This window comes from Bos javanicus, chromosome 18 (assembly GCF_032452875.1).
Source record: "Bos javanicus breed banteng chromosome 18, ARS-OSU_banteng_1.0, whole genome shotgun sequence".
NCBI lineage: Eukaryota > Metazoa > Chordata > Mammalia > Artiodactyla > Bovidae > Bos > Bos javanicus.
In genome coordinates, this window is record NC_083885.1 from 61802543 (window position 1) to 61821642 (window position 19100).

The 19100-nt window shown below is 52.8% G+C and overlaps 2 protein-coding genes across 3 annotated transcripts in view; both read left to right on the forward strand.

The window, feature by feature from the left end:
- Positions 1 to 9512, forward strand: part of LOC133229476 (cationic amino acid transporter 3-like) — a 48435-nt gene extending 38923 nt beyond the window's left edge. Inside the window, exon 10 of the mRNA XM_061385843.1 lies at positions 9298 to 9512. Coding sequence (XP_061241827.1) covers positions 9298 to 9512 — 215 coding nt within the window. The remainder of the gene's footprint in view (positions 1 to 9297) is intronic.
- Positions 9513 to 10687: 1175 nt separating this feature from the next.
- MYADM (myeloid associated differentiation marker) lies at positions 10688 to 18466 on the forward strand. Of its 2 annotated transcripts, none has more exons than XM_061389204.1 (3): positions 10688 to 10780; positions 14152 to 14229; positions 16108 to 18466. In XM_061389204.1, exon 3 carries the CDS (start codon positions 16110 to 16112, stop codon positions 17076 to 17078), a length of 969 nt encoding a protein of 322 aa, XP_061245188.1. In that variant the 5' UTR covers positions 10688 to 10780; positions 14152 to 14229; positions 16108 to 16109; the 3' UTR covers positions 17079 to 18466. The 2 variants fall into 2 exon arrangements, with proteins under 2 accessions (XP_061245188.1, XP_061245189.1); XM_061389205.1 differs by lacking the exon at positions 10688 to 10780 and adding an exon at positions 11965 to 12085.
- Positions 18467 to 19100: the final 634 nt, after the last annotated feature.

Below are 19100 nucleotides of genomic sequence, written 5' to 3' on the forward strand. Positions count from 1 at the left end.
TTTTTTTAAGATACACATTTTGTCGCATTATCTGGAGGTGCCAGAGCTTATTTATCTAGGACCTTATAAACAGAGACTTGATTTATTTCCATCTGATAAGTACATTTAGCAGGGGAGTTTTACAAACCAAATAAGATTTCCTTCCTTCCTTCCCCACCCCCCCGGCCCCTCCATCAAAGGCAGCCTACGTCTTCCAAACAGAAGACTTCAGTCTATTTTGCTGAAGAGATTACGATGAAAATCACCATCTGTTAATCCAATCTGCATCTCGAGGAGAAAAAATCATCTCATGGGGGTGAAACCTCCTCTCAGAAAGGTGGGGGGAGGTTTCCTGGGGGTTTTCAGCAACGGTGAGAGTTGCTACCTGGGTTCTGATTTGCAAATGAAAGGCGTTGCTTCTGCCTGTGGGAAGCAAAGGAGGGGCTTAAGGGCAGGACACCGAAGGAGTAAATGGCAGAGCTCAGGGGATGGCTGGAGAATGTAAATTGGCCGAAAGCCAAGAATACACAGTGGAGGGAATGCTCTTAAGTCACGTGCACCCAGCCACCCAGGCCAAGAAGCTGCCTGACCACCGGCCCCCCGGTCACTCCCTCCACTCAGCACTCAGCACCTCATACCTTCGTCCTTGAAGCTGCGCTCTTAATTTCCAATGCCCTTGCTTCTTTCCTGCCCAATTCAAAGCCCCAGAAGGAAGCATTCAGCTAAGAGAGGGAGAAGAAGGCAGGTCTTGGTCCCTTCAGTCTTCCTAATAAGTCGGACAATAGTGGGACTTCCTGGTGGTCCAGTGATTAAGCCTCTGCCTCCCAATGCAAGGGGCATGGGTTCAATCCCTGGTGGGGGAACTAGATCCTAACCAAAAAAAAAGAAGTCAGACAACAGCTCCCACCTGTGTGTTTACAAGAGGTTTGAAAGTAAAAGTGAAGTTGCTCAGTCCTGTCCGACTCTTTGTGACCCCATGGACTATAGCCTACCAGGCTTCTCCGTCCATGGGATTCTCCAGGCAAGAATACTGGAGGGGGTTACCATTTCCTTCTCAAGGGATCAAACCCGGGTCTCCCACATTGGAGGCAGACGCTTTAACCTCTGAGCCACAAGAGGTTTACTGCTGCTGCTAAGTCGCTTCAGTCGTGTCTGACTCTGTGCCCCATAGATAGCAGCCCACCAGGCTCCTCCGTCTATGGGATTTTCCAGGCAAGAGTACTGGAGTGGGTTGCCATTGCCTTCTCCGACAAGAGGTTTAACTAACCCCAGTAGAGGATTCCGTGCTGGGAAGTTCCCATGGCACCAAACCTGGTCTGTTGTATTTATACATGCTGAAGCCTGGAGAGGAAATTCTACAAGCAGTAGCTTTCCACAGCCACCCTGACCCCAAAGACCAGAAAAATTCCTTCACAGAGCAGGAACCCTGAAGAGCCACAGATGTCTAACAGCTTTAGGAACCCTGACTTCCTGTTTATTCAATTTTTTTTAATTGCATTTTGTCAGATATTCTTTTAGTGCATATGGGATAGTCACATGGTTTTTTTCTACTTGGCTCTGTTCATGGGATAAATCTCATTAATGGTTTCTGAATATTAGCCATACTTCCATCTCTAGAATAAACCCCACTTAGTCACAAAGTTGTTTTTTTTGTTTTTTGTTTTTGTTTTTTTAATACTGCTGGGATCTGTATCTAGCACAGGCTGAAAGTGAAAGTGTGAAAGTGTTAGTGGCTCAGTTGTGTCCAACTCTCTTGCAACCCCATGGACTATGGCCCACCAGGCTCCTCTGTCCATGGGATTCTCCAGGCAAGAATACTGAAGTGGGTTGCCATTTCCTCCTGCAGGGGATGTTCCCGACTCAGGGATCGAACCCCGGTCTCCTGCATTGCAGGCAGAGTCTCTACTGTCTGAGCCACCAGGGGAGCCCAGTACAGGCTTCCACACTCCAAAAAACTGAGAGTTTCGGATTTCTGAGTTTAAGAAACAAACACACTTCAGTCCAATATGATGACCCCGCTGTGTGCTTGATATGTGGCCAGTGGAACTACAGAACTGAATTTTACATTTTATTTATGTATTTTTACATAATTTTTTTCTATTTCTTTTTTTTTTTTTCTTGACTGAGCCATTAGGCATGTGAGGATCTTAGTTTCCTGACCAGGAATCTACCCTGTACCCCACCCCCCCACATTCACACCCACCGCCCTGGAGGTGCAGAGCCTAACCACTGACTGCCTGGGAAGTCCCATCTTCTTTCTTTTAACTTTTGTGGTAAAACACACATAACACAAAATTTACCTAAAATTTTCCATTTTTGAGCATCCAGTCTGGTGGCCTTCATTCAGTGTGGTACAACCATCACCACTCTACACGTTCCAGAACTTTTTTTTCCATCATCCCAAACTAAAACTTTGGGCCCCTTAAATATTAACTCCCATTCCCCCTGCCCCCAGCCTTGGGTAAATACTATTCTACTTTCTGTCTCTAAGGATTTGGCTACTTTAAGTAGTGGAATCCTATAGTATTTGTTACTTGGTGTCTGGCTTATTTTACTAAATGTAATGTCTTCAAGGTTCATCCATGCTGTAGAATTTCATTCCTTTGGGGAAATGTATTACCCAGCAACCTGTGACTAATACAGAGATGTATAGAAGTTGAAGGATTTGAAAGAGAATATAGGGGACTTTCCTGGTGGCCCAGCAGTTAAGACTGTGCTTCCACTGCAAGGGGCATGGGTTAACATGACTGAATTAAGGGGGCTGCAAAAAAAAAAATTTTTTTTTTTTTTTTTTCAAAGTGATAGGTTAGTTTCCATGGGGCTGCCATAACAAAGTACCACAGGCTGTATGGCTTAGACAGACATTCATATTCTCACAATTCTGGAAGTTAGAAATCCTAGATCAAGTTGGAGGTTGGTTTCTTCTGAGTTCTCTCTCCCTGGCTTGTTGACAACCATCCTTCCTTCGTGTCTTCATGTGGTCACGGCGTGAACGTTCTTATCACCACTGAACAGTACATTTCCCCAAAAGGCAAGCTTAAAGGGTGTTTTCTGTTATGCGTATTTGACCACAATTGAAAACAACGATTATTTCTGAAAAAGCCAGTCAGTGAAAGGTTCTGTGAGCAGGAGAGGCTGAGTATTAGCTGCAGAGTGTCCGTTGTTAAGAGCGATAGTAAGTTGATGGGAAGAAGAATGTATTCAAGGGTCAAAAAGACAAGTAGAAATTTTGTGAGTCAAAAAACTAAAACCAGAACTACCATATGATCCAGCAGTTCCGCTCCTGGATCTATATCCAGAAGCAACACAAGCATTGATCTGAAAAGAGACATGCACCCCAGTGTTCACGGTGTCCTTACTGCAACTGTCAGGGTACGGGAGCAACCTAAGTGCCCATCCCAGATGAACGAAGACAGATCACACACACACGTCCAGTGGAGTACTAGTCAGCCATGAAAAGAAAGGAAAGGCTGCCGTTTGCAACAACATGCTAAGTGAAATAAGTCAGGCAGAGAAACACAAATACTGTATTTTATCACTTACATGTGGAATCTAAAAAAATACAAGAAAATAGTTAATATAACAACAGTAAAAAAAGAAACAGAGTCGCAGATGTAGAGAACAAACCGGTGGGCAGAGGGAAGAGGGGAGGGGAGTAAGGGGTAAGGGATTAAGAGGCACAAACCATTATGTATATAATAAGCTACAAGGATATATAATACAACACAGAGAATATAGCCAGTGTTCTAGAATAACTGTAAACGGAATATAAGCTTTAAGAAGTGTGAAGCACCATATTGTACACCTGTAAACTTATATAATATTATACATCAGATCTACTACAATTTAAAAGACAAGAAATGCAAAAACGAAAGGACAAGAAGGATTAGCGTGAGATAGAAAGAACTTCACTACTGTTTAAGAACTGTTCTGGAAATAGTGTCACATTCTGGTTTCAGTTTAGGGAAGTTGAGGAACTGACAGGCCAACGACTTCTGTTCTCTCTCTAAATACAGAAGGTAGGTCATAGACTGAGAATGCAGCCTGAGGGCAGAGATCAAAGAGCTTAAAAATAGTGTGCTTGTCACCATGACAATGAGAAGGAGCCGACCAGAGGATTGCAACAGGGCTGTAGGAAACACTGTTCGAGCGCGGTACTGTTTGGTCGCCACGTCTTTGTGGCTTCCCTGGTGGCTCAGATGGTGAAGAATCATCTGCAGTACAGGAGACCTGGCTTCGATTCCTGGGTCGGGAAGATCCCCTGGAGAAAGGAACAGCTACCCACTCCAGTATTCTTGCCTGGAGAATTCCATGGACAGAGGAGCCTGGCAGGCTGCAGTCCATGAGGTCACAGAGTCGGACATGACTAATACTTTCACTTTTTCATTTTCACCATATCTTTTGCCTTGTAATATGACTTTCTCCAGTGATGTTCAATTGCTTAGGGATAAACACATGCGAGGGAGAAACCCTGATAGATGGGCTTTTTCTTTAAAAAAAAAAAATTTTATTTTATATTGGCTTATGCTCAGATGCTCAGTTGTGTCCAATTGTTTGCGACTCCATGGACTGCAGCCCACTAGTCTCCTCTTTCCACGGGATTTTCCAGGCAAGAATACTACAGTGCGCTGCCCTTTCCTCCTCCAGGGGAACTTCCCTACCCAGGAATCAAACCTGGGTCTCCTGCATGGCAGGCAGATTCTTCACCAACTGAGCCAGCAGGAAACCCAATTTTATACTGGAGTACAGTTGATTTACAATGTTGTGTGGGTTTCTGGAGTACAGCAGAGTGATTTAGTTACATATACATGTAGGCTGCAGTCCATGGGGTCGCTAAGAGTCGGGCACGACTGAGCGACTTCACTTTCACTTTTCACTTTCATGCATTGGAGAAGGAAATGGCAACCCACTCCAGCGTTCTTGCCTGGAGAATCCCAGGGATGGAGGAGCCTGGTAGGCTGCTGTCTATGGGGTCGCACAGAGTCGGACATGACTGAAGCGACTTAGCAGCAGCAGCAGCAGCAGCAGCAGCAGCATACATGTATTGGAGGAGCAAATAGCAAAGCACTCCAGTATTCTTGCCTGGGAAATCCCATGGATAGAGGAGCCTGGTGGGCTGCAGTCCACGGGGTCACAGAGAGTCAGGCATGACTGAACAACTAACACTTTCATACATTATCTTTTTTTTTTCAGATTCTCTTCCCATATAGGTTATTATAGAGGATTGAGTAGAGTTCCCTGTGCTCTATGGTAGGACCTCGTGGTTTATCTATTTTATATTTAGTAGCATGTTTATGTTAATCCCAAACTCCCAATTTATCCCTCCACCCTCAACCTTTCCCCTTTGGTAGCCACAAATTCGTTTTCACAGTCTGTGAGTCTCTTTCTGTTTCATGAATAAGCTCCTTTGTGTCCTTTTTGAGATTCACACGATCATTGTCTTTGTCCCACTTAACTTCGCTTTATATGTTCATCTCTAGGCCCATCCACGTTGCTGCCCGTGTGCACGATGAGTTGCTTCAGTCGTGTCCAACTGTTTGCGATTCCATGGACTATAGCCCACCTGGCTCCTCTGTCCAGGGATTCTCCAGGCAAGAATACTAGGGTGGGCTGCCATGCCCTCCTCCAGGGGATCTTCCCGACCCAGGGATCAAACTCACGTCTCCTGCGTTGGCACATGGATTCTTTGCCACAGCATCTCCTGGGAAGCGCCGTGTCGCTTCATGCCGTCTCTCTATGGCCGAGTAACATTGCATTGTATATATGGACCACATCTGCCTCATCCATTCATCTGCCAGTGGGACATCTAGCTGGTTTCCACGTCCTGTCCTTTGTGAACAGTGCTGCTGTGAGCGTAGGGGTGCACACACCTTTTCAAAGTATGGCTTTCTCTGGATGTGTGCCCAGGAGTAGGATTGCCGGATCATATGGCAGCTCTGTCTTTAGTTTTTAAGGAACTCCACGCTGTTCTCCATACTGGCTGCACCAATTTACATTCCCACCTACAGGGTAGGAGGGCTCTCGTTTCTCCTTATGCTTTCCAGCATTTGTTATTTGTAGACTTTTTTGACCATGGCCATTCTGACCAGTGTGAGGGATTCCTCACTGTAGTTTTTTTTCCCAAGTGTAGGCATTTTTTTTTTTTTTAAATAATCACATTCGGTGTCTTAACACTCTCCACTTTAAGAAGCTATCTGAGCCTAAACTCTATTTGTTCTTGTATTTTATTTTAACGTTTTGGCTGCACTGGGTCTTCATCTTGACATGTGGGTTTTCACTCGTTGTGGTGCATGGGCGGGGTGGGGAGGGGATTTCTCTTATCGAACCCATGTCCCCTGCGTTGGATGGGAGATTCTTAACCACTGGACCACCAGGAAGGTCCCCTCATTGCAGTTTTGATTTGCACTTCTCTAACAATTAGCAATGTTTAACATCTTTTCCTGTATTTTTTGGCCATCTGTATGTCTTCTTTGGAGAAATGTCTTTAGATATTCTGTAGGTAGGCTTTTCTTTTTCAAGACTGGGGTAATAAAAAGACAGAATGGCAAAGGAGTGTTAAATATCCTAGTGTGAAAAGAGGGTCATTGAAATGATAGACTGTGGAAGCATATCTGAAGAGGAAAGCAAGGAACGAGCATGCCGATGGACTGGGGGCTCCTATCAAGTTAAGGCAAGATCACAAGTGGCTATTACTAAGGAAGCAGGATGGAAGAAGAAATCGTTGATGTTTGAGAGGCATGGAGAACCCAGTGGAGAGGTGGATGCTATGGTATGGAGGGTAATGTTCGCATAGGTCTTCTAAGTCAGTGCCTCCCAAACATTGTCACATTGTGGGGCAAATAGAAACATGACAAGATTCTCTGCAGCTCATGGAGATGAACAAGAGGAGCCTGGCAAGAGCCAGGGCCAACCAGAGCACTCTGAGGGTGGGGGGATCCATGCAACCTGTTCATGGTGTATCTATCTAGAAGGATGCTCTTTAGAGAATTTCAGGACACTATGTGGGAAATGAGTACAAAGACCGGGAAGTCCATAGACACCAAAAAGGGGATAGTTACGGCCAGAGAACGGACTAGGGAGAGATATCCATCTCAGTAAAGGGAAGAAAGAATACAGACGCTCCCGCACTTATGATGGCTTGACTAACTTGTTCAGTTTTATGATGGTGCAAAAGCGATTCGCACGCAGTAGACACTGTACTTCAAATTTCGATCTTTTCCCAAGCTAGAGATATGCTGTATCTCTAGATACTATCTCTAGATACTGCTCCAGAATCACCAAATTTTCCACCAACTTCTGCTTTCAGTACTCTATAGACTCTGTCCTGGCCAATCGAAATGCTGATAAGACCTCAAAAGCAGGAGACAGCAGATAACTTACTACATATGTCTTTCTAAAATACACATGCCAGAGCATGGGAGATAAAACCCCATAAAAACTGGTAAGTTTGTCACTCAGGAACTTTCCTGAGAATCCAATAGTCTGAGAACAGTGGGAATATCCCTTCCAAGTAAAGGAGTTATTACTCCTTGAACCCTTTCTGATGGTTTAGTTGCTCAGTCATGTCCAACCAACTCTTTGCAATCCCATGGACTGCAGCCCACCAAGCTCCTCTGTCCCTGGGATTGTCCCGGCAAGAATACTGGAGTGGGTTGCCATTTCCTTCTTCAGGGGATCTTCCCAACCCTGGGATCGAACTGGCATCTCCTACATTGACAGGCGGGTTCTTTACCACTCGCACCATCTGGGAAGCCCTGGTTAGCTCTGAATGGGGGCTGGTTGCCCAAGGAACCAATTGTGTGATTGGCGGTTGAAACTCTCAGCCTCACTCCCTGACCTCCAGACAGGCTTAGGAGATGGAGCTTGTGCACTGATGGCCAGTGATTTCACCAACCATGCTTCCATAATGGAGCTTCCATAAATACCCTGAATAGCGGGATTCAGAGGGCTTCCAGGCGGGTAAATGCATCACAGTGCTGGGCGATGACATGCCCAGAGAGGGCCTGGGAGCCCTGCATCCCTTCCCCATATCCTCCCCTGCGTATCTCTCCTGTTTGGCTGTTCCCAAGTTGCATCCTTTACAATAAATCAGTAATACCCTGGTGGCTCAGATGGTAAAGAATCTGCCTGCAATGCAGGAGACCCAGGTTCAAAAGATCTCGGGGTCGGGAAGATCCCCTGGAGAACGGCATGGCAACCCACTCCAATATTCTTGCCTGGAGAATTCCAAGGACAGAAGAGCCTGGTGGCTACAGTTCATGGGGTCACAAAGAGTCAGACATGACTGAGTCTGACTTACACTTTCAATACTAAGTGCCTCCTTGAGTTCTGCAAGCCATTCTAGCAAATGATGGAAGCCAAGTCCTGGGAACACCCCAATTTCTAGCCAGTCGGTCAGAAGCAGGGGAGGCCTGGGACTTGTGGCTGGAGTTTGAAATGGGGGGCGGTCTTGTAGGACTGAGTCTATTACTTGTGGGGTCTGACGATAGTTGCAAGAGGTTAGTGTGCCCAGATTCAGAGAAGGCAATGGCAACCCACTCCAATACTCTTGCCTGGAAAATCCCATGGACAGAGGAGCCTAGAAGGCTGCAGTCCATTGGGTCGCTAAGAATCGGACATGACTGAGCCACTTCACTTTCACTTTTCACTTTCATGCATTGGAGAAGGAAATGGCAACTCACTCCAGTGTTCTTGCCTGGAGACTCCCAGGGATGGGGGAGCCTGGTGGGCTGCCGTCTATGGGGTCGCACATAGTCAGACACGACTGAAGCAACTTAGCAGCAGCAGCAGTGTGTCCAGATTCAGACACTCATCAGACACTCAGTTGCTGTCTGAAATTAGAGATTTAGTGTCTGATGTGGAAAACAAACACACAGGCACTTGTCAGAGGGGTCAGGAGCAAAAACCAGCTCATAATCTGTCCCCAAGGGTTTCCCTGGTGGCTCAGTGGTAAAGAATCTGTGTGCCAATGCAGGAGACACGGGTTCCATCCCTGATCCGGGAAGATGCCACATGCTGCACAGCAAGTAGGCCCGTGTGCCACAACTATTGAGCTGGTGCTCTAAAGCCCAGGAGCTGAAACTACTGAGCCCACGAGCCTCCCTACAACCAGAGAAAAGCCTGAGCAGCAACGAAGACCCAACACAGCCTAAATAAAGTTTGTTTGTTTTTTAAACCTGTACTCAGGTCTACTCTCCCCCAAAACCCTCCATTACAGACAGTGCTAGTAAGACTTAAGTAGACCAGATGACCACCCTGTGGCTCTCGGTTAGTTTCTTCCCCTGCTAGTCTCCCCAGTGCCTGCTTAATGTTCACCAGTACCTGCTGATGAACAAAGCGGCCATGGTGGGCTACGCATGGATCTGCCTCGTCACAGCTACGGAGCTTTGTCACCGATGGAGGCCCACCTTGCTGTCGTCAGCAAGCAGTGCTATGGTTCTCTAGGGAGATCAGCCAAACACCTGGTCACCCGAGGAGCACCTTGGACCTCTTCCATCGTGGACTGGGTGCTGACCTTTTCCTGCCTGGAATAATGAACTCTGGGTTCTGTTTGCTTTCCCAGCCAACAGCAGCATCTGTGTACAAACTGAATGGCCCCATTCACCATCAGGTTAACCCACACAAGACTGCTTCTGATCAAAGGGCCAGGTTTGTTAGGAAGTTAGGGGGCGGGTCCACATACCCCAGCAGCAGAAAGCAGCTGCTCTCACTAACAGAGGAACGGTCTGCTGGAGGCTGGGTTTCAGTGCCCGGTGGCAGACGGCATCTCTGGGCTGTGGGTGCTGTCCTGGCAGGATGTGGGTAAACACTCTGAACCAGTGGCACATTCCTTTTACCAGCTTACACAAGACCCAGGAGCCCTCCGAGGTCACGTCTCAGGATCACACCTGATGACTCACTCTTTAAATGTTTGCTTCCTGTTCCTGCTACCCTGCACTCTGCTGTTTTGAGGTTTCAGTGCCTTAAAGGGGGGTACAGTGCTGCCGGAGAGCACACCTGCAGTAAACTGTGAGCGGTGACGGCCTCTTTACTACTCGGCGGCGCATCTCAGGAGTTCCCTCGTGGCTCAGACGGTAAAAGAATCCGCCTGCAATACAAGAGACCCGGGTTCGATCCCTGGGTGGGGAAGATCCCCTGGAGTCGGAAATGGCAACCCACTCCAGTATTCTTGCCTGGAGAATCCCCATGGACAGAGGAGCAGAGTTGGACACGACTGAGCGACTGACTTCATGGCTTCAGGAGTGCCACTTTGGGGTCAGGCAAAGATCTGGGCAAGAAGGGAGTAAGAGATGCTTCTTTACCGGGGGTCAAGGAGGTGCGTCCCTGGAGATCCTCCAACGAATACCTTGTCCTGGCTTCCTAGACATCCCCTAGATGGGGCTCCTAGAGACCGTTCCCCTATGCAGGGCACATAAAGACAGACAAGGTCTTCCGCCTTTGCAGGACACAAAAGGGGGCGTACAGGCTCCACAGCCCTTCAGCCCCCACCTCTACCCTCCCCAACTGCAGAGTGCACAGCGTTCAGGTGTCCCCCAACCCCTCCCACCTCCGTAGAGCACGCAGCCCCGGGCTCCGAGCTCCAGCATCCTCTCGGACCCCTCCCTTCGCGACGCGCTCGGCTCCCACCCTGGGGCTCGGCCTCAAAGCCTCCTTCCTCAGTCGTCGGCCTGGAAGACACCCGGCGGCGGCGGCGCGGGCAGCGCCCGGGGTAGCGCGGCGTCGCGGAGCAGCCGCATTCCCGCCGGGCCCCGCCCAGCGGCAGCCGCGAGCCAGGCCGCGCCGGGGACCAGTGCAGAGCGCGGTGAGTGAGCCGGGCCAGCAGGGAGGGACCCGGGCGTCCCGGTTTCCGTTCCGCCTCAGCCGCCCCAGGCCGAGCATCCCGACCTTCAGCTCCTGCTTGCTTCTGGGCTCTGTCCATTCGTTTCAGGGCCCCGGAGCGGACCCTAAAAAAAGACCCCGCGGCCCCTCCCTACTCTGGGCCCCGGGCTGAGCAGTCCCTTGGCCCCCTCCCTCCCTGCAGCAATCAGGAATCTGGCACCCCCAGCCCCTAGCCTCGCCCTCGTTAAGCTTCTGAGCCCCTCCCTTTTTCCAGGAGCCAGGAATGCAAGCCAAAAATATCTCTCGCTTCCAGACCCAAGAGGCCCGGCTTGCAACCCCATCTGCTCCGAAAACCCGGGAGTCTGAGCCGTAATTGCTCCTAGGAGCCAAGAATCTGGGCCCACAGCCTGGGACTCCATGTCCCCGTCTCCCACCACCCTGATCCCAGAAATCTTGCTACCAACAACCCCCACCGACACATGGGACTTTGGGGTCCGGCCCATCCGTCCCTTACACCGCGAACCGCATTATAGATAGAGGATTAGGAGGGCCCACTTTACTCCTCCCCAAAATTCCTTAAACACTGCAATCCAACCACTGTTCTTTTGGGGACCCAGGAACCCCCTAAAGTCTAGAGATTGGCACATTTCCCATTTCAGGGACCCTGGAGACAGAGACCCTAGCAAACAGACCCCGGTAAAGAGAGGCCCGCTCTCCCCAGCCGCTTTGCGACCCAGATATCCAAGATTTCATCCATCCTGGCAGAGGAGGGAGACGAGGAGGGAGGGGGCTGGAAGGGGAGAGGGAGAACAGACCGAGGTGAGACTGGGGTGAGGACCCGAGCTGGGCGGTGGGGGGGCAGCTTCGTCCTAAACAAAGGCCAAACAGACGGGTTGCCATGGCAACGGCCTTCCCGGGCCGGCCCTGGAGAGTTCTCCATCCAGCGCTGGGGCGAGGAGGGCAGCCCTCCTGAGCCCAGACCCCGCCAGCTGTTGTGTCTTCCTGTTTTGTCACCACGGAAACAGTGACCTCAGCTCTCCACCCCACCGCTGGTGGGGCGGGACCACTGCGGCGTTATTCGCCGGAGGGGGGGCGGCCTTGCCTCTGGCCCCGCCCTCGGGGCGGGACTGGGATAGCCCTGGCCAGGGAGTCCCTTATCCGGCTCGAGCCCGGAGTTCCGGCCCCGCCCACCCTCACTCCCGGGCCGGCTAACCCCACCCAGACCGCAGACCCTTCTAATCTGCAGCTGTCGCCTCTGCTTCAGCCGCAGCGGTTGCTGACCTGTAAGGTGAGGCTGCGGGAATCCCCAAGGGTGGGCGCAGCGTCCAGGATTCTGGGTGTGGAGGGATTCCAATTGTCTCAGTCCCGAGAAAGGTGGTCTGGCTCAGGACTCGGGTCCTGGAGAGGAGACGGCCGGGGGACTGAACTCACACAGGTCGTACATCTGAAAAAGGAGGTGGGGTGGGGCCTGGACTCCTGGATCTGATGGAGGAAGGGCTGGGGGCCTGGACCTCTGGGTCTGGGGGAGAAGGGACTGGGGGCCTGGACCCCTAGGTCTGAGGGAGGAGGGGCTGTGGGTCTGGACCCCTGGATCTGAGGCAGGAGGGGCTGGAGTCCTGAACTCATACAGGTCTTACATCTTTAAAAGGAGGTGGAGTGGGGCCTGGACTCCTGGATCTGATAGGGCAGGGGGCTGGGGAGCTGGGAGGCTGGACTCCTGGGTTTGATGGGAGGGGGACCTGGATTCCTGAGTTTGAAGGAAGAAGGGCTGAGGACCTGGACCCCCGGGTCTGAGGAGGAGGGGCTGGGGACCTGGACCCCCGGGTCTGAGGAGGAGGGGCTGGGGACCTGGACCCCCGGATCTGAGGAGGAGGGGCTGGGACCTGGAACCCTGGGTCTGAGGGAGGAGGGGCTGGGGGCCTGGAACCCTGGGTCTGAGGGAGGAGGGGCTGTGCTCCTGGAGGAGCTCGGAGTTGGGAGTCTTGGGTTTGACAAGGAGAGTGGCTGCGGTCCAGAATTACGGACCTCCTCTCCATCCAGGGTGCAGAATCCGAACTTTGGACGCAAAAGGCCAGAGAGTGCGCTTCAGTACCCATGCTGCCAAAGTGAAGATGGAGCTGGGTCCCAGGGCGTTGAGAGGCCAGGCTGGGGTTTCAGGGCGCGATTCTGAGTTTTGGAGTGATGTGGTGTGGTGTGGTGTTCGGCGCGGAGGTGGGGACAGGACTGGGGCGTGGCCGGGGACGTCCTGAGCTGTGTTCGGAAGCCAACTGGGTGTTTCCTCTCCCTGCTTGGGTCTCCGGCGGCTCATTCCTGAGCTCTGACCTCAGGCCACGGCTGGGGGCTCGGAGAGTGGGGACGGACCCCACCCCTCCAGGTGGTCCGCGCGCTAACTCACCTTCCCGGGGAGCCTCACCGAGGCCCCGCCCTCTGCCTCCTGGGCGCGCCCCACTTCCTCCTAACGGGTCAGGGGGACGGGAGGTGGCAGACTCCTGCGGGGCACCTCCCTGGTGGCCCAGGAGGCCCAGCTCCGGCCGGGGAAGACCAGCTCTCCGGGAGGTGGCAGGAGGTGTGGCCACTGTCTCCGAATTGGATTCCAGTACTGTGCAGTTTCCCGCCCCCATCCCTACCCCGAGATGCGAGGCGTGCACAAGACGAACCCAGGGGTTCAGATACCCAGCCCCTCCTCCTGGGGCTCCGGGCTCCCGGCCCTCCTTTTAGGGACCCAGAACTCACATTTAGAAGGACCCAGGCATTCGACCTAGCAGCTTCTCCTCCCGGGACCTGGAGTCCGGGCTCCACACTCCCCCCCGCCCCCAGCATCCCTCCTTCCCTTCACCCTTCCCCTCCCCCGCCAGAATCCCAGGAGCTGGGCGCGGGTCGCGGCGCCGCCTCCCGGTCCTCGCCACATTCCAAATGGCTGGGCCGACTTGCAGCCCTTATAAGGACGGAGACGCGGCGCTGCCCGGGCGGCCCGCCCCGGCAGCCGCCGCCCAGGGCCCCCCCTCCGCCGGCGGCCTCCCCTAGCCCTCCCCTCCCCCGGCTCTCGGGCCGGGGCAGGGTTAAGATCACAGCCCGCCCTCGCCGCCCTGCGGGGCGTGCACTTTTCCCCACTTCCCTCCATTCCCGCCCGCGCAGATTTTTTTTTGGGGGGGTGGGGTGGGAGGAAGGAAGGGGCGGGGCTTCCCTCGAGGTCACCGTCCGGGGTTCCCGGGCCAAGTCCCTGCCCTGGCTGGGAGGCGCGCCCGGGGTCCACCACACCGCCTCGTCGCGTGCTCTGGGCCAGCCCGGGCGGCGGGCGGCGGGGGCAGGGTCTGAGCTGGACGCTGACGTCTTCTCACTCCTCTCCGCGATCAGCCCTTTTCCAGGTGTCTGACCCAGTCCGCCTCCAGGGCCGGATCTCTTTCTGGTGGGGGTTTTCCGCCAAGACCTCTGGTGAGTGGGGCTGGGGGGCACAGACTTTTGGGTCCGAGCCGGGGAGGGGTTCTGGGGTCTGGACTCCTGGATCTGAAGGAGGAGGGGCTGGGAATTTGGCCGCCTAGATCCTGAGACCTGAGGAAGAAGTATGTTCAGGAACTGGTCTCCTGTGTCCCCAGGAAGCTATTGTGAGGGACAGCTGAGGTGTGACCCTGTCCTCCTACAATGGAAAGAGGAAGTTTTATTGCCCGGGAGTTAAGAGAGGCCTTTTGAGCTTTCAGGGGGTGCTTCCCTGGAGGCTCAGTGGCAAAGAATCCGCCTGCAATGCAGGAGACATAAGAGACTGAGGTTCTATCCCTTAATCACGAAGATCCCTTGGAGGAGGGCACGGCACCCCACTCCAGTATTCTTGCCTGGAGAATCCCATGGACAGAGGAGCCTGGCGGGCTACAGTCCATGGGGTCGCAAAGAGTCAGACATGACTGAAGTGGCTGAGCAGAAGTAGCCGAGAGATTAACTATTTTAGGGCCTGAGTGAGGATCTGGACACCTGGTCAGGAGATTGAGGCCGGGCCTTCATTCCTGAATCTTTGGGACAAGGACGCTGTCTTTCTGAACGAGAGAGACCCAGAACTTTCAGTGGCCTGGGACAGGGGAGGGAGCTGAGGTTCCCAGAAGTTGGGGACTAGCTGGCTTGGTTCCTGAAGGGGCCTGGACCTCATGTTGGGGAAAGGGGAGAGGCAGGAGGAAACCTGACTTCCTTTGGGTTGAACTTCCCCAGGCTTCACAGGTGGGTGCAAGTTCCCCAGGCTTCTCAGGTGGCGCTAGTGGTTAAGAACACACCTTCCAGCGGAGGAGACTCCAGTTGGATCCCTGGGTTGGAAAGATCCCCTGGAGAAGGGCATGGCAACCCACTCCAGTGTTCTTGCCTGGAGAGTCCCGTGGACAGACGAGCCTGGCAGGCTACAGTCCATAGGGTCACAAAGAGCTGGACACCACCAAAACGACTTAGCACACAGGCACCCCAGACCTAAATTCCTGTGGCCACAGGAGGGGTGCTGCTGAAGCTGGTAATACCCAGTTCCAACTGGGGACAGACTACCCTTCAGTAAGAGGCGACAGGCTGGAAGATTGGGAGCTCTGATCAGATGTGGGTCCCTGAGAGGGTTCCCGAGTGATGGCTAGACTCTTAAATGTGTCTGGAGGCTGGAAATGTTTGTTAGATCAAAGAAAGTCCTGGCTGCAGATCCCTGGGTACCCAAAGGGAGGAAGTTGCAGCGGTGGGGTTTTTAAGAGATCACAGAAGACAGGGTCTCTTCTTCTGATGGGGGGTGGTGGGAAGGGCACAAGACCAGGACACTTTAGAGCAAAATCTTTTTATTTTTGGCTGTAACCCAAGGCATGTAGGATCTTAGTTCCCCAACCAGGGATTGCCCCCTGCATTGAAAGTGCGGAAAGTCTTAACCACGGATCCACCAGGGAGGTCCCTAGAGTAGAATCTTGAGTGGGTGGGTTGCTGAGTCCCAGGGGGAAGGAGAGTAGCTTTGTGTGTCTGGAATGGAGGGGGAAAAAAGAGACATGATTTTATAAGAGTTGGCTTTCGGGGCAAAGAAAGAATGGTCCTGGGGAAAAGAGAGACAGGGTACCTACCCTCCTGAGCTCTGACATGAGGCTGGAGGTGGGGAGGGGCTAACACCTGGACCACTGGCATCCCGGTAGGCCTGGGACTGGCCCGGTTTGAAAACTCAAAGGCCCAAATCCTGGGTACCCCTCCAGCTAGAGTCCAGATTACACCGTCCACAACAGCCCCTCCAGGGAGGCAAGTGCCCCAGGGTAGGGGGGACCCTGGATCCTCCAGTTTGGAATGTTCTTAGGATCTTCTCTCCCCTCCCCCCAGCCATGCCAGTGACGGTAACCCGCACCACCGTGACAACCACAATGTCGTCATCCTCCGGCCTGGGCTCCCCGACCATCGTGGGGTCCCCTCGGCTGCTGACCCAGCCGCTGGGCCTCCTCCGCCTGCTGCAGCTGGTCTCCACCTGCGTGGCCTTCTCGCTGGTGGCCAGCGTGGGCGCTTGGACGGGGCCCATGGGCAACTGGTCCATGTTCACCTGGTGCTTCTGCTTCTCCGTGACGCTCATCATCCTCATCGTGGAGCTGTGCGGGCTCCAGGTGCGCTTCCCGCTGTCCTGGCGCAACTTCCCCATCACATACGCCTGCTACGCCGCCCTTTTCTGCCTCTCCTCCTCCATCATCTACCCCACCACCTACGTGCAGTTCTTGTCTCACGGGCGCTCCCGGGACCACGCCATCGCCGCCACTGCTTTCTCCTGCATCGCCTGCGTCGCCTACGCCACCGAGGTGGCCTGGACCCGGGCCCGGCCCGGCGAGATCACCGGCTACATGGCCACCGTGCCCGGACTGCTCAAGGTGCTGGAGACCTTCGTGGCCTGCATCATCTTCGCCTTCATTAGCGACCCGGGGCTGTACCAGCACCAGTCGGCCCTGGAGTGGTGCGTGGCCGTGTATTCCATCTGCTTCATCCTGGCGGCCGTGGCCATCCTGCTGAACCTCGGTGACTGCACCAACGTCCTGCCCATCGCCTTCCCCACTTTCCTGTCGGGCCTGGCCCTGATCTCCGTCCTCTTATACGCCACGGCCCTGGTCCTCTGGCCACTCTACCAGTTCGACCAGAAGCATGGCGGTGAGCCGCGGCGGCAGATGGATCCCGGTTGCAGCAGAAGGCACGTGCACTACGTGTGTTCCTGGGACCGCCGGCTGGCCGTGGCCATCCTGACAGGCATCAACCTGCTGGCTTACCTGGCCGACCTGGTATACTCAGCCCGCCTGGTTTTTGTCAGGGTCTGAGCCTCGTCCCCGGGGTGGGGCTCTCCCTAATCCCTGCTTCTCCCCAGAGGCCCTTCGCAGAGCTCTGGGCCCCCCTGGTGTGCTCTTCCCAGCCTGCTCCCACCTACTTTTCTCACGTCCTTCCCAACCTTTCCTCCTTTGTCTGTGTCCCTCACGCCACCTCCTGCATTGCCTCCCTTCCTGTTCTGTTTGGTTGCACATCCTGTTTTACTTCTGCCTGCTCTCTTCTCTGACCTTCTCTGCTTTGAGGCTGTCTTCTCTTTTTATCCTGTGTGTTTCCGCCTCTGCCTCCTTTCCTGACCCCTTGGGAGCTCTGAGCCTTCTTCCTTCTCAGCCCCACCAACCCCCCATCCCACTTCCAAAGGTGCTGAGCTCCACATCACACACCCCCTTTTGCAGCTGTTCATTCCCTGGGCCTCTGGAGGGGCCTCCTTGCCAAAGCATGCCTGCCCGCCCTGGCTGTGCCTTAGTTGATGTATGTGTGTTATGTGTATGTGTGTGTTTGGGGGGGGGGTGGGGGTGGGTAGTTAGGAATCGAGCCCCCTTTCTCCCAGTGGGGTTGGGGGTGTGTGTACAGTGTTCCTCCCCTTTAAGTTAAAAAAAAACTCTGGCGGTCAATAATTTCCAGTGGGCTGGAGGTTTAAAGCATAGACCCTGGGTCCCTAGGCCCCGCCTGGTGCTCAGCCTCACCTGAGATTGGCTCCAGAATTTTTGCCAGGCTTATTAAAAACCCACTGCCTAAAGGCCATCTTAAAGGAAACAAGGGATGGAATACGTCCATCCCAAAGACTCTTTGCAGAGTCTTGGCAGCAAAGAACCACAGGGTCTTGAAGACAACTGTCTCAAGTATTTGTGAGGGACAAGGATATGGCCCTCCAGCTTCAATGTTAAAAAATAGTATCTCCTGCCTTTGCTGGGAAGAAAAGAAAATGGCCACTGCCAGCCTTCAAGGTGATGTTAGCCTGGGTTCGTTGTTTTTTTCCTGGTCACTAGGGCAACAATCATTGGCTGGCCCTGTTCTTAAAAGGGAAGTTTCTTTAAAATTTTTTTTCCTGGAGTGTGGGGTCGGGGGATGGAAATTGCTACTATGCCATAGTCAAAGGAATCGCCTTGCATTGCTTCAGTGTGTGTGGTGCACACACAGGTGTGTTTCTGTGTGCTTGTTGCTTCCTGCTGCAGTTTCCTGCTTCTCTGGGACTCACGTGTATAACATGATCTATATAAATGTACAAATATATTTTTTATTTTTTTTTTTTAATTCCCTGGAGCTTCTGATTCGATCGGCCCCTGCTGTCAGTCAGTCACAGGAGAGAAGCCTTGTCCCTTCTCCCACATCCATAATGTTCATTCTTTTTTTTTTAAACCTCAATATAAAGATAAAAGAAAGACTTGTGCCTGCTTTATTCATGGGGAGGGCTCCAGGAGAGAGGGCAAGGCCCAGATTTCTGGGTCTGGTAAGAGAAAGAGGCTGGGATCAAAACAGCCTTGGCCTCATCAGAAAAGAAGTGAGTCCGGATCTTCCAAATTTCTCCCTCAAATGAAGGGAGCTAACTAGGATAGACATGAACAAGATTTCTCCCTCTTTAGGACTTAGCTGATGGTTCAGTGGTTGGGAATCCACCTGCCAATGCCGGGGAAACAGGTTCTATCCCTGGTCCGGGAAGATTCCACATGCCACGAAGCAACTAAGTCCCTCTGCCATGACTACTGAGCCCGTGCTCTGCAGGGAGAGCAGCCCCTGCAATGAGAAGCCCACGCACTGCAGCAAAGGGTAGCCCCTGCTCCCCACAAATAGAGAAACTGAGTGCAGCAACAAAGACCCAGCACAGCCAAAAGTAATTTGTAAAAAAGAATAAAGATCCCTCTTCGGAGTCCCACAAACATTTGAGAAATACCATGTCTCATTCTGAGAGCGGCAGAACCCAGGCACCACTTCTTACCATCTCCCCTTTCAGTCATCAAACACTGTATTCTTCCTAAATCCGACAGAGGATGAGATGGTTGGATGGCATCACTGACTCA

Bases quoted from the DNA above. Each gene is read 5' to 3' on its own strand.
- MYADM (XM_061389204.1), top strand. From the start codon at position 16,110: ATGCCAGTGACGGTAACCCGCACCACCGTGACAACCACAATGTCGTCA.